This window comes from Onthophagus taurus, chromosome 2 (genome assembly GCF_036711975.1).
Source record: "Onthophagus taurus isolate NC chromosome 2, IU_Otau_3.0, whole genome shotgun sequence".
Lineage (NCBI taxonomy): Eukaryota > Metazoa > Arthropoda > Insecta > Coleoptera > Scarabaeidae > Onthophagus > Onthophagus taurus.
In genome coordinates, this window is record NC_091967.1 from 9700603 (window position 1) to 9714088 (window position 13486).

Here is a 13486-nt window from a genome sequence, read left to right on the forward strand (position 1 = left end):
CGTAGATTTAAATAAGTAAAAAAAATGAAACATACACCACTATCCTGTGTCTCAAGTGTCGTTAGTCATTATTTAGCCGATTAATCGTAACGTAATACGTCACAGAGCCAAGGTTTCTGAGAAAACGTTCCTTTGTCGGGCTAACAACCAACCATTCTTTCAAGGCAACCGAAACTCTAAAATCTAACCTAACTCGCGTAGAAACTAAAGCGACGACAATAGATTGTACACGTTCTGACACAGTTATTCGACAAATTCCGCCTCTAGCATAGAGAAGAGCGAAGGTGCACAACCTGTCGACCTTCACTCTGAAAAAAAGCTTAGTTAACCGCTTTGCAATCGAGGTCAGCGGTGTTTCAGGCTTCTCCTTGGCATCTCGGTGGAACACGCATTGAAGAACTCATCAAGATGGGAAAATACACGAAACTCTAGAACTACCAACGTTGTTGTTATTCTTTGTACGGGTGCAGAAAACGAGAGACTCTCGAGGAATGTTTATCAACCCACGACTAAATAATAAATATCTACCTAAAGCAATCTAGAAGGTCATATGAACTACTGCTGTAGTCATCGACGGATATGTTTACATTTAAAAGTTCAAATACCGAGTAGAAACGTTGAACGAGCAGGTGAAGGTGTTTAGATCCGTTTTCGTGTTTAATGTTTGCAACATACGTTAGTCATTCATTCCTCAACCGAGCGGTAGTTCATTGCTTTCATTGCTTCATTCGTACAGAAAAAGAGATTAAATTTTACAACGACTTTAAATTGCACGTTCTTTTTGCATCCGCACGTATTTCTGTTGAATAGGATAGGGACGTTACGTAACAAACCCATAAGAGAACATACGAGAGAGAAAGAAAAGCAGATTGCGCAAATGTATGTTTATTGTCGTGTCCCGCAGTCGGAGGTACAGAGAAATAATTTCTTAGAAACGTAATTACACTTGCTAATTGGTCGTGTAACAGTTAATATTCAAAAGTGGACATTTAAATCTGACGACAACAACCAAAGTCCACTAAAAACCGTGTTGCACATTTTATCTAATTATACTTTCCACGGCGTTTGACCCACTAACATTGTTCTTTTTTAGATGCACGACAAAACAGCAAAACATTACTTTTTATTATTATTCAGAACACGACAAATTGCATCATTGTGCTAAAAAGTAAGTTTCAAAAAGTTGCCACAAGTAATTCAATATAAAAAAGGTTTTATTTTTAAGTCCAAAAATAATATATTTACACAGATTAATATTTTTTTATGTAATGCGATAATAATCGAGTTCAACATTAAGTGAAAACGGATTTAGCAACACAAACAATAATATTTATGGCAAAAACACTTCAAATTATTATTATGATGTTAATTACCAGTAAATAAAAATATTGATAAATGTAATACGTCTCATTTATATTTTCGGATGAGTCATGTAATTCAAATTACGAAAGAAAGGATTTTCTCCTTAAGAGGCGGAAATAAATGTCGCAAATTAAGCTATTCCATCTAAAATGAAAATGTTTGTGATAAAACTTGTAGAGAAATATTCGATGATTAAAATGGGTGATTAAGATGGAAGTGAAAAACATCTCAATTCTTAGTATACGATGGTAAGCGACTGATAAAAGAATATACAGGTATATATTTCCCATGTTTGGCTTAAAAACGTTTAATATTTTGTGTGTTAACGAACGACTAAAAAAGTGCCCTAAAATGTTTGAACCCAATATTTTTGAAAATAACTGCAAAGAAGTTTAATTAATATAATTAACTGATCTCAAGAAGACAAACAAAATCAATATTGGAAATACTACATCATTTTCAAAATTGAATAAATCATTTTTCATCTGTCTTGAACACTTTTAAAGTTGATACAGGAGTTGTCACATAAAGAAATCACTTATTTAAAATTGTTATCTTATAGACGCAACGATTTTACAGCTACTTTATGTCTCACACACGTGTATTACTGCGAAATACTTTCGTCCTATTCATCAGTTTGCGATTATGAAAACTGCATTGCCTTAATAAGTTCAGTAACGTGACAAAGGGAAATCTTTATGGATATTTTTGTTTTTAGTTACATCTGTTTAAACTGCTCATATTTTTGAGCAAAGATGTTGCACAAATGCTGAAAGAGAAATGGCTATAAAGTTGTTATTTTCGTCAAAGTTAGACTTAGAGACGAAATCTGTGTAAACTTTTTATGAAATGCAAGTTGATTCTTCCAAGTTGGCTTCCGACGAAACATATAGTTGAATGACAGAGAAAATTATAAAAATAATATCATCAAAGCGTGGTGACCAAGAAAATCTAGAGACTTATAGAATCTAGAGTACTTATTCACTTAGAAAACTTAAAAAATTACACATTATTCTTGAAGTTAGTGATTCAAAATGCACTGCGCTGTGCGTAATGTAGTACTGTGAAAAACCTCATCAAACAAATGCAAAGTTGAGTTATTATATGAAATCGACATCAAAGCTGTTACAATTAAAAACAAAGTCTTTCTAAGAATTATCCTTACATTTTGCGCTGTGAAATCGGGTTTTCCATAAGAAAATTGATTTTGGCACATCCTATATTTATACACGACATGAAAGTTTATTATTTATTTAAAACGAATTATACAAATTTTAGGAATTATTTCCGAATGAAAAACACTACTGTAGTAACTTTAGTAGTAACTAACCGATTTATTAATTAAATACTTTGTTTAAAAAATATATACAGATAAATTTAAACATGATAAACCAAAAAAAAGTAAATAATTCTTATCAACACCATACAAAAAAAAAATATCATTCAATAAATCTTAATGGAATCTTAAACATTGCCAAATAAGGTCAACTGATATCAAGATTTGAAAATAAAATAAACGTGTATAAAGCACTAACCTGTCTGATTGAAACATAGAAGGAATAGTTAAACTATAACGCCTATTAACGACCATTGTAGCATTTCTATCCGTTCGTATTCCGTACGTTGAGGAACCGACACAAGAAACACACATTAATGGTGAGAACTGCAAAACTGATTGCGTCAAGATCCAAAATACAACTAGCGAACGCACGAGGTTTTTGGTATCGTTTAACGGAGCGATCGAGAGCGCCACGAAGCGGATCGCGATCGAACTAAAGTCCTCACGCGTTGCGGTCCAACACTCTAACTGCCCACTCCTGAAAATGACTTGCAGCCCGTTTAAACCTCCATCAGGTAGTGGTCATTGAGGAGACCGAACATGGTCACTCTGTCGTGCATACGCAAACTCCTCCAACACACCACCTCCTTTTGGAATGGCACAAAAAAGAATAAATCTTATTTCGTCTTTTAAAATGCAATTTCTGTAAAGTTTGCTGAAGTTGCGAAATAATTTGTTTTGTACCGAAATGCACTGATATTTAAAATTTTCACTCTTAATAATTTGAAAATTAAACTCAATGCGCGGCACTGTTTAAGTATTATTTTCTGAATCACAAAGAATTATGGGCGCTGACCGTACTAATTCCGTTATGATAACCGACGAGGCATAACGGAACGAGGAACAGCGAAAAATACGATAAATAAAACAAAAAGTCGAAGTGTATCCGTACCGGATAAAGTCAATCGAAAAACTGCGGATCAATGGGGCCTCGCTAAACGTGGTGGGATACAGAAACCTGCTCCGTGGGAGCAACCATATTTAGGCACCGACAGCCGCAGGAAACACCTGCTCTTTGGTGGTCGGCAAATCAATTAGAAACTGGCAATTCCAAGAACGCCCTCGCGTACAAATCCAAAGGAATTTAAATGTCTAGCGACATACATTATATTTTCTTGTTTTGATGACTTTTCTGTGACAAATAAAACAAAGAATATAATAGAAAGTGAACAGAAAATTAAAATTACCTTAAAAAAAAGTTGCACCTAGAAAAAGTTTACTTCTTAGAAAACAAACTTAGGTAATAATAATAATAATGCACAAAATTTTTTGCATTCTAAATTACCTAAAAACACGAACAAACCTGTACGAAATCTTTTCAGAAATTGAAGTTAGTCAGGTAAAGATGACCCAACTAACTCGAAAGTGGGCTCGCCATAGAAGGTAACAAAGGTCCATTGTTCCTAGAAGAAGCGGGAAGCGACAGATTGGATAAAAGAGCGTTCACAAAATTGATGTTACAACGGTCATTTAAGATTAGTCGGAAAGTGTCGTTGTAATCTCTCAATAAATTTTATACCACTTTTAGATAATAACATATTTATTTCGGTTTAATGAGTCATCAAATTCACCTCAAATACAACGCATAAACAAATATGCGTAGTTTCCAAAAAGATATAATTACTGATGTTGTTTTTTGTTGCAAAAATAATTTCGATTTGAATCTCCAATCTGCGTAGAAAGTAAATAATAACGGCAACCATATCCACATAACTTAACCACATAATCGATTCCACTCAAAAAGCACGGTTTCTCATATAATAAAAAACCAGAAAAAGTACAGAAATAGAGAAATGGTTATGTTTTCGTGCTTTCACCTATAATTGATCTTAACTTCCTTATTTCTTCATAGATTTTTATCGTAAATTTAACCTCTACGTAAAAGTATAAACTCTGCGCAAAAAAAACTAATTCATGATATTTGTTGCTTTTCTTCGCCAATAAAATAATGTTTGAACTTGTTTTGAGCCAAAAAAAGGTTGTTGTTTTCATATTGTACCGATTTTGCGTTCTTAGCCAAGGTGCTACAAATAACCTATTCAATCTTAAAAAAATCTAAGAAAAAAATACGTCTATCAAGTTGGTACTACATCTTGGGATTTGAATAAAAAAAATTATTGCATTAATTTATTGTAATTTGTCGTAAAGTTTACAAATTTGTCGCTTTTAATACGTCATTAATACGCTACCATCGTAACTGTAAATGGAATACTGTAATTGGTCAATTGTGGCTTTAATATGACGTCATATCAATTGATGACGTGGGCGAAAATTTAAAGTACGTTTAGTATGCCTTTAAAGTGCAATACCTCAAAAATTATTCATAAAAAACAACGCGACAAATTTGTAAACTTTACGACAAATTACAACAAATTAAGCGACAATCAATAATGTCATTAGTTTTTTTGTTATCTCCACTCTTTACCATAGATTCCTACTGTCAAGTTAGCACTACCTCAAAAATGCAATATTTCAAATATTGTTTATAAAAAAGTTTAAACCATAATGCTATTTTTGGGCTTTGTAAAAATACTGAGAAGTAATTTAAATTAATGCGCACTTTATCTAAATGAACTAAAATTGTTTTTTTTTTCTCATTTTAAATGACGTCTCTACATCGTAAATAATTATTCGTCAGCTTTCCTATTGCGGAGACAATAGCGATCAAGGTACCAACAGGTCGGACTCCCATATCGGAGAAATCGCGTTAATTAGCAGAATGGTTGTTTTTGGCGGACTACCCACGTCCAGTCCATTCAGAAAGTCCAGGCGATTTGTTGCAGCTTTTCCTTTACCGAGACGACGGCTACGACGACGACGATGTCCTCGACTTGTCCACGTGAGATCGCGTCCAACGCTTCTGAGAGACTCGAAGGCTCGTGGTAAGACCATGTTTGGTCGCATTTCGTGTACCTGAATCGACGCTAAAATGGGAATATCGCGTTCCGCTCGAAAACATTCCTCAAGATCCACTAATTAAATTAAACGTGCAGGCATTTTCGGCATGTTGAACTTGAAAGAATAGTTTTATCCCAGCGGAAACCAAGAAAATAAAAAAGGAAAAAACTTTACTTCTATCATATAGGCTGTTATGGGTATCCGGGTTTAAAAACCGTTACATCGTACGGTGAGATTTTTCACAGGGGAACCATAGGAAACGTTGGTAATTACTTTTTAGCATTCCCAAGGGAGTCCCGACCCATATCTATCCACGTCGGAATTCTTATGGAACGGAGAACCAGAGTTTAGGCGCCAATTTAAAGCTTAAAACCCCCTTTTACGATACGTAGCAGACGTCCCCTCGTGCGATTTACAATGACCTTCCATTTTCCCCTTCTGTAGAAATGGCTAGACAGTTCAACGAATCCTATGGCGACGCAGACACAGGGGTAAACATCCTGAGGGGTTGATATACTTTTTAGTTTATGTGAACATTGAAATTTATCGAATGGAAGAAAAAGTTTTTACTTTCATCCATAAATATAAATCAAATTTATTCATTTTCTCTATTCACTTACTTATGAAAACAATACAAGACAAATACAATAGAAAGTATTTCTAAGAAAACGATACGATACGGCGATTAAGGTTTAAAGTACTCCCTTAATGGTTTCAACGCAGACGTCCTCGTCGTCGTCTACTAACAAGACTCGATTATCCTGTCTGACGCCTTCGCGAAAGTAACAATTGGCGCCAAAATGGAAACGAATCGCCCCCTCGGGAAAAACAAGGTTTTAACGCGCACATAATCGCAGTCCAGTTTACACGATAACCATCTGTACTTTCGTTAACCAAACAATTCCGCTGAATCACTTGTATTGGTTGAACAATTCTCAGTACCCATATATTCCCCGCCCGGTACATAAATATTAATGACATTCCATCTATAGATTATAATTGCCTTTGTGTTCAGGGCCCGGGAATCAATTACTGTTCCCATCGATTCGACGATCCACAGTTGGTTACCATGAATGAAAACGCCGCTGGTCATTGCATCCATTGTGAAGGAGCAAACAGGTTCGGACCAACCTCTTCTCGCTAAAATTCTGGGCCATATACGGTTTAAACGCACACACAGATATTCGATGAACGGGTGGTTTCGTCGAGTTTATCTCGTAAACGAGACGTTCCAGTTAACAATTCATGTAACGGTTGTATGAGCGTGTATAGCTTTGCATGCTTAATGAGGACTGTTCTGTCATATAAATTATGGGACGAAGCGAAACGAAATGGAGGTTAATCGAACGGTAGCTGATTTGTATTAAAACAACATTTTAAAAAATGTTTTAACTATATTCTATTCTATTTCTATTTGACGAGTATTTATAGCTTTTTTTATTGCCGCTTTTCAAATCCCAACTGCCAGCGATCCTTATTGTTCCAATGATCTTCATCTCCATATTCATTTCTTGGATTCATTTTTTCACCCAGATCCAAAACTTAAGTGGGCATCTTTTTTACTCATTCGGCGTATTGAGTTTTGTGCCATCATTCTTCTTATTTCCTCATTTTCAACTCATAAAGCATGGTTATGCCGCCATCTCTGCTGCTAGCAGTCTTCGAGTTGTCTTTCAACTATATTGAGGTTCTAAATTTATATCCCTTTACTTTATTAAATGTTCCAATAAAATACAAATACAAAAAAAATCGACGTGAAATCGAAAGATTAAATGAGAATTAACTCAATTAAGCTACATTTTGTACGAATGCCGCGCTTAAAGCTATAAAAATAAAATTTACAGTTAAAAATAAATTATGATGAATGAGTCTAGGTAATTTTTCTTCCTGTCTTGAATTAAATTAAGTTCCATTTGTAGAGTGGACTAAATACTTCATTTCCACACTCTTGATAGAGGCGCGCGACATTTTAAACGTAATTACGTAGAAATAGCGTTTCGGGTACATTGTCAAATTGGATCCAATTACTGCCACAAACGAGGTGGCAATTTAAATAATCGCCATAATTGAGTTACACGCTTTCGTTGCCGCTACGATGATAGCAGAAAAGATGACCAAGTAAATTTCTTTTCGGTCCGGTTAATTCGTATTCCTAACGTAAACCATCGCGAATGTTAATAAGTCGGCGTAAATCCGCGATCGACGTTTAATTTAGTTCGTTACTATCGGATGGTTTATCGTTCGTTGAAGACGGCAAACCGTGCTTTTGCCAATTAAATTCCGCTTATAAGGAGACTCCGATCTGCGTATGCAAATACTAACTGGGATTAATTTCGATGTTACGGTAAATAGCAGTTTGATGTGCGCATCGAACGCGTTTTAACGCTGTTATCGTTAGTTTATAACCTTGTTAAATGAAATTTTTAGTATGTAATATGGATAAAATTAAAAGAGCGACAAGATTTTCCAAAGTTACGGCGTAATTTCGAACGGAATCGAGGTCCCTTTGTGAACCGAGTCCGAGCTGCCGCAATTTATAATACGCTAAATATCCTGCGACGCTGTGGCCTCGTCTAAAATAAGATCCATCGACGTATTCAGAAGCGCCCCACTTGCTTTAGGCAGGGCACGCATCCGAGACGTTTCCATTTAAGGGTAGCCTCTTGTTGTTCCCAACAACTTTGTCGGAACGTTTCTTGACCTCTGGTCAATTGGTACGTTACACAGACAATAAGCTTCTTGAGATGTTCAAACATACAAAATATTTCATAATACTTATACATCAAATCAGTTACACATCATTAAAAAATCCCAAACAAATTTTGGGAAATGCCATACAAGTTTTGGGATTCCCAATGAATTCTATATATTATTTGAAAGTATTTTTAGAAGAATTTAGAAGCGTTCCCAATAATTTTTAGAATATTTTCAGTAACATAACCGTTAACAATTTTTCTTTCATCAACGAGCGGAATTAATCGACACAAATTCCGTGCTACTAATTTAGTTAGCGATCGTTTGAATGATCTAAAATTCCCTTAACTCCATTGGCTCGCATATTTTGCGTTCCAATAACCCGATCGGTTCGTAAACGATCAAATATGCGAGAAATCCATATTGCCGATCAGTCACGACCGATGGAATCCACGAAAATATCTTCTCAACACTCGTATAAAATACGTATTTTGCATAAATGAATATATTAAGGAACGTAAATCTTTTTAAATAGAATTTCGATAAATGAAACAAATAATACCATAAATAGTTATTTTGTACGTCTTCTTTTTTATGTAAGTACATCCAAAACGGTTTTTGTTAGAAAGTTTGAGACAAGGCGAAATTTGGCACGACGAGGTATAAATCCGGACAGGATGGTGAGTCAAGGTGAAAGTAATGTAGCTTATGGGCAAATTTGGAAACTTGTTTGGCAAACGCGAAAATGGATCGAAAGAAGCAACAAGTGTAATTAGGATAGTAAAAGTTTCTTTATAACCGTTTTAGCAAATGAAAAAGTTAAAAATAGATGTTCGAAACTTGAATTGGAATCAACACATTAAATTTAAATTAATTATTAAATGACTTATGCAACCCAAAAAGCATTTAAAAAGAATTTATATGTTTTACAACAATGGGAAACATCTTTAGCAATCTCTTGGTTAGCTTTTTCCAAAAAATGACAAAATATTGCCTGTTTTAAATAGTGAACGTAAATAGAGGAATACATTTACTCAGATTATATTCTTAAAACAAGAAATCTGTATGTAATCTTAGAAAAAAAACCATTAATTATTTCTAATCCCAAAAGGACGTTTAAGTCCATCACAAAGATTAAAAGTCGCTTGTTGACCCAAAAACAGGTCGAACATCTGGACTTATCCTAAAAGTATGTCATAGATTCTAAATTTGTATCGAATTTCATTTTAAATTCATTTCCGGTTGATATGTTTGATTAATTTAAAAAATAGAACTTTACGCAACTTGCGTTTCACAACAAATTTATGTAGCTAGGATTTTTCAATAATTTATATAGATCAAATAAATTTCTTTTTTTGAGTATTATGATGACGCAATATGCGACGAGTATCAGACAAAGTGAAAAGCACTTACCACATCGCCTGCACGGACACCGGTTTGAATATATGGTGCCGCCCACACACGGTGACGCTGAAGCCCCTGAAAAAGAACGTAGAATCAGTCACGGTCGAACGGAAGGAGGCGGAAGGCGAGAAACGAGGCGAACCGCCGAAGGATTTCAACCAGACAGCTTGGCGCTTGTCTGGCCTTATTTTACTATCTTGTTAAATTTACTTAATGCATTAAAAATTACATAAAATAACTATAGAAGTTTTTAATTTGATATCAAATATCTTAATACAAAACAAAAATATATTCATAACCAAGAATGTTGAACTAATAAATTCTAATTAAATAAAAGTACAAACTTCTTAGAATGTAACTTTAACAAGATATTTCACCAAGTATAATACGCCTTTCTACAAAAGCCACGCGTGGCCTTTTCATTTTACGAACAATAAATTCGTCCTTTCCACAAGGATAGCGTTCCTCCTCGGGGTCCGCGACTTACGTAAAGGCGCGCCGCGGAGCGCCCCTTTTCGTGACGCCGACAGCGTTTTATTTACAAACACCCGGTAAATAAGTCAGCTATTCTCTCCCTTTTACCTTTAAACCTACATACACGAAGACGTAAAGATATCTATAGCGGGGTGGAGGCAAATTGAATTATTGGCCGCAGTTTAAAGCGATTATATCGCGTAATCGCGACGGGCGATTGTCGTCGGTCCATAAGAGAGACCGGCCGAGATTTTGATTTACGATCGTGGCCGAGATTCGATCCGGATCGTGTAAATACGATACTCGACAATGTTGCCAAGAACTGTATTGTGTGTGATGCGGAACGGTTAAAAGGATTAGGACGTTAAACGAGGAGTGTGTCCGATCGTGATATTAGTATAACAATCCTTTGAACGTTGGGTTACCTCCGTATATTAGAAGATTTTTCAACATCTGTTCGTGTTAAATTATAAAGGAAAAATTTCTTGAAATATTATGTTTTAAATGTTCTCTTAAAGAAATTGATCATCACTATAATCTTAAACAAAGAAAATACATCTTATTATTTTATTATCTTCATAATTTTCTTGAAACATGTCTTCCATAGCCTCAGGGTTGTTGCGAGATGTATCTAAATAACATCAAAAAGCTTAGTATTTGAATTTCTTTTAGACTTTAAACGTTAAAAAAAGTACAAAAGCTTTTACTCTTAAATATCTTTCTTCGTCGAAAAATTTCCTTCGTATTCAAATTGATTGCATTCTATGCATTCAGGTCAAATATTTTTTGTCCTAAAATGATATATTAGGGTCTTAAAAATGAAGCACAAAAGCTTTCATAAATACACGACATTTTCTATAGGTCATAAAACAAATTATGGCAAACACCTAAACAGGATTTCTAAGAAATTTACAGAAATTTGTTGTAAAAATGTGTCGAAAGGCTTTTTGTAGAAATTATTCTTGCTTATAACTGCTATTCCTATATCCATGTATACGATGCTGTTTGTAAACTAATAATTTGTTCGTTTTTGATAAAATTTAATGCGTTGTAAATTAAATTGTTGTTTACGAAAATTTATAATTATGAGTTCAAAAGTTACCGAGATAAAAAGTGAAAGCAAAGTGCTCGTAAGTTTTGTAATAGCACATACATTTAAAGTACGTTTTATACGTTTAAATCGAGAAGAGTCATGAGTCATAAATTGTAAAAAGTTGAAGCTTAGAGAAGGATTCAACATAGATTATGATACTACATGTTTGTAAAACTTTTCACACGAACAGTATATGTATACGTCTATGATAAATACATTGTCATTGTCATAAAGAGGATTTACATTCCCTATGGATCTAATTTATCTGATTTGGAGAAAAGCGGTTGAACACATAGCCTCCAATTAAAAGACGGTGAAAAGAAAATGAAAATTAAAAAGGGGAATAACACATAATGAATCATCTTTATTAACCTGAAGTTTGGGGTTGTTGCTCGCTCAAGGGTCTATTTTATCACCACTCCTTTTCTTAATTTACACTTTCCGCCTAATAGACGTTTTTAACAGCTATAAAGTTCATTTGTATGCATACGACACGTATAGCTTTTATTTCCTTTAGAAACTTTAAACTTGAAAAGCCTTTCGAACCTTTAGAAACTTTGAACAATTAGAAGTATTTTGATAGATGGCAGTGAAATATAACCTGAGGTTCAACTCAACATAGTTAAAGGTTCATAAGCTTTTAATAAATAAATTTGAATGGAAAAACCTGCTTTCATTTTGAAATTGATATCCATAATAATAATAAGTTGAATCCGTTTACCTATACTGTGTAATAATTTAATTTCTAAAGCTTATCGATATATTTCAGATTGATAATATCTAAAATAATTAAATTGGGACTAAATTATACTTACCCATCTCCATCCAAAGTGATTTTAGTATCGGCTAAAACGCGTAATACCAAACCGACGGTTGTAGTTTCATTACAATCGATCCCCAAAAGACAAGATTCTTCAGCTTTAACGCCAATCCTGGATACAACAACCAAATACCTAGTTCTAGTGGGATGAACGCTTTCCAGTTTGACGGCCTGTAACAAAACAAAACGGCGGCGTGAAAACAAATACATTCGTACTATATACAGAGTTGTGCAAACGCTTTTATGCTGTTTTTTTTTTCGGGAACGAAATTTATGGCGGACACGAGCTACGACATACGCTTACGGCTCTCTTACGCGCGGGTTCCATGAATTCCGTCACGTTCGTACGGTCTATGGTTATGGGTAGTAGTACCATAGACATGCACCTAACGCGCGCGCGATGTGTATCCACTTTCACTGTTATGTTTCTCAGTGTGCGAAGAAACAAACGCACATGCACACGCACCAGATTCAGATAAGAATAATAAATCTGCACGTGACTGCGTAACGTTCGCCCGGCAGAAAGTAAAAGTTATTACCAGATGCCGAGCCTTTATTGATAACCCTATCTTGAGATGTGAAAACGTGCCCAGTACTCTCTTGGTATAAATAGTACTAAAGAAGTTGGTGGAAAGTGAGTTAGTGGTTTTACTGGATAATTACTTGTCAGTTTAGTTCTTTGATTTATCATCGTTAGCAATTCAAGTTGGGATGAACTCCGTCCCAGTCTATATAAAATATGTCAATTTTAATCCACTACACATATTCTCTCCATACTATGCAGTAGTTAATAAAGACTTAAGATAGCAAAAAGAGACGAAAGTTAACACTAATAACTTCGCTGACTCATTATAAAATTTAATAGTATAAAAATTATAAGAAGATCAATATTATTAGCTTCTATTAAATGCCATTGAATGTTTTTCTTTCCTGTTTTCTATCTCAACATATAACAGGAGTAGTTCTTAATCACTTCCAATCCACTCAGGTTATATTTAGCTGTCGTAATTACCTGGATTGCCACGAGTTGTCACGTAAACGTGCGTTTAATCCAACACCAGGGTAAAGTAATTGGATGATACCTTTCTCTCGTTTTCATTATTCCGTCCGGCGTGTTGTTAAAAGCTCTGACCTTTCACCGTAAATGTCACAGGTGTGGGCTTTGTGAAACAGGTGACTGTGTACTTTTGTCGCGACGTTCTCTGACATTTTAAGGTCGTTAAAATCACGTTCAAAAAACAAATAAAACATATGCAGACAGTAATTACTTACTGAATCTAATGGAACCATGTGATTCTATGTTATCATTTATGTGACTCCGATTTATTAAGATTATTAATTAGGAAGTATTATATTTAAGTAATGCGTTGAAACAAGTTACTGCAAATCCACAACGAGGCGG

The 13486-nt window shown here is 34.7% G+C and overlaps 1 protein-coding gene across 5 annotated transcripts in view; it reads right to left on the reverse strand.

Moving 5' to 3' along the window:
* The window catches only part of LOC111427471 (Protein phosphatase Slingshot), a 139453-nt gene that overhangs the window by 11492 nt on the left and 114475 nt on the right, over positions 1–13486 (reverse strand). For 4 of the 5 annotated variants that reach the window (XM_071194136.1, XM_023062634.2, XM_023062633.2 and 1 more), the window contains 2 exons: positions 12080–12255; positions 9707–9772 (listed from right to left, as the gene is read on the reverse strand). In XM_071194136.1, the coding sequence (XP_071050237.1) occupies positions 9707–9772; positions 12080–12255 (242 nt within the window). Of the gene's footprint in view, positions 1–2897; positions 3591–9706; positions 9773–12079; positions 12256–13486 lie in introns of those variants that run through there. The other variant, XM_023062636.2, reaches the window with a different exon arrangement.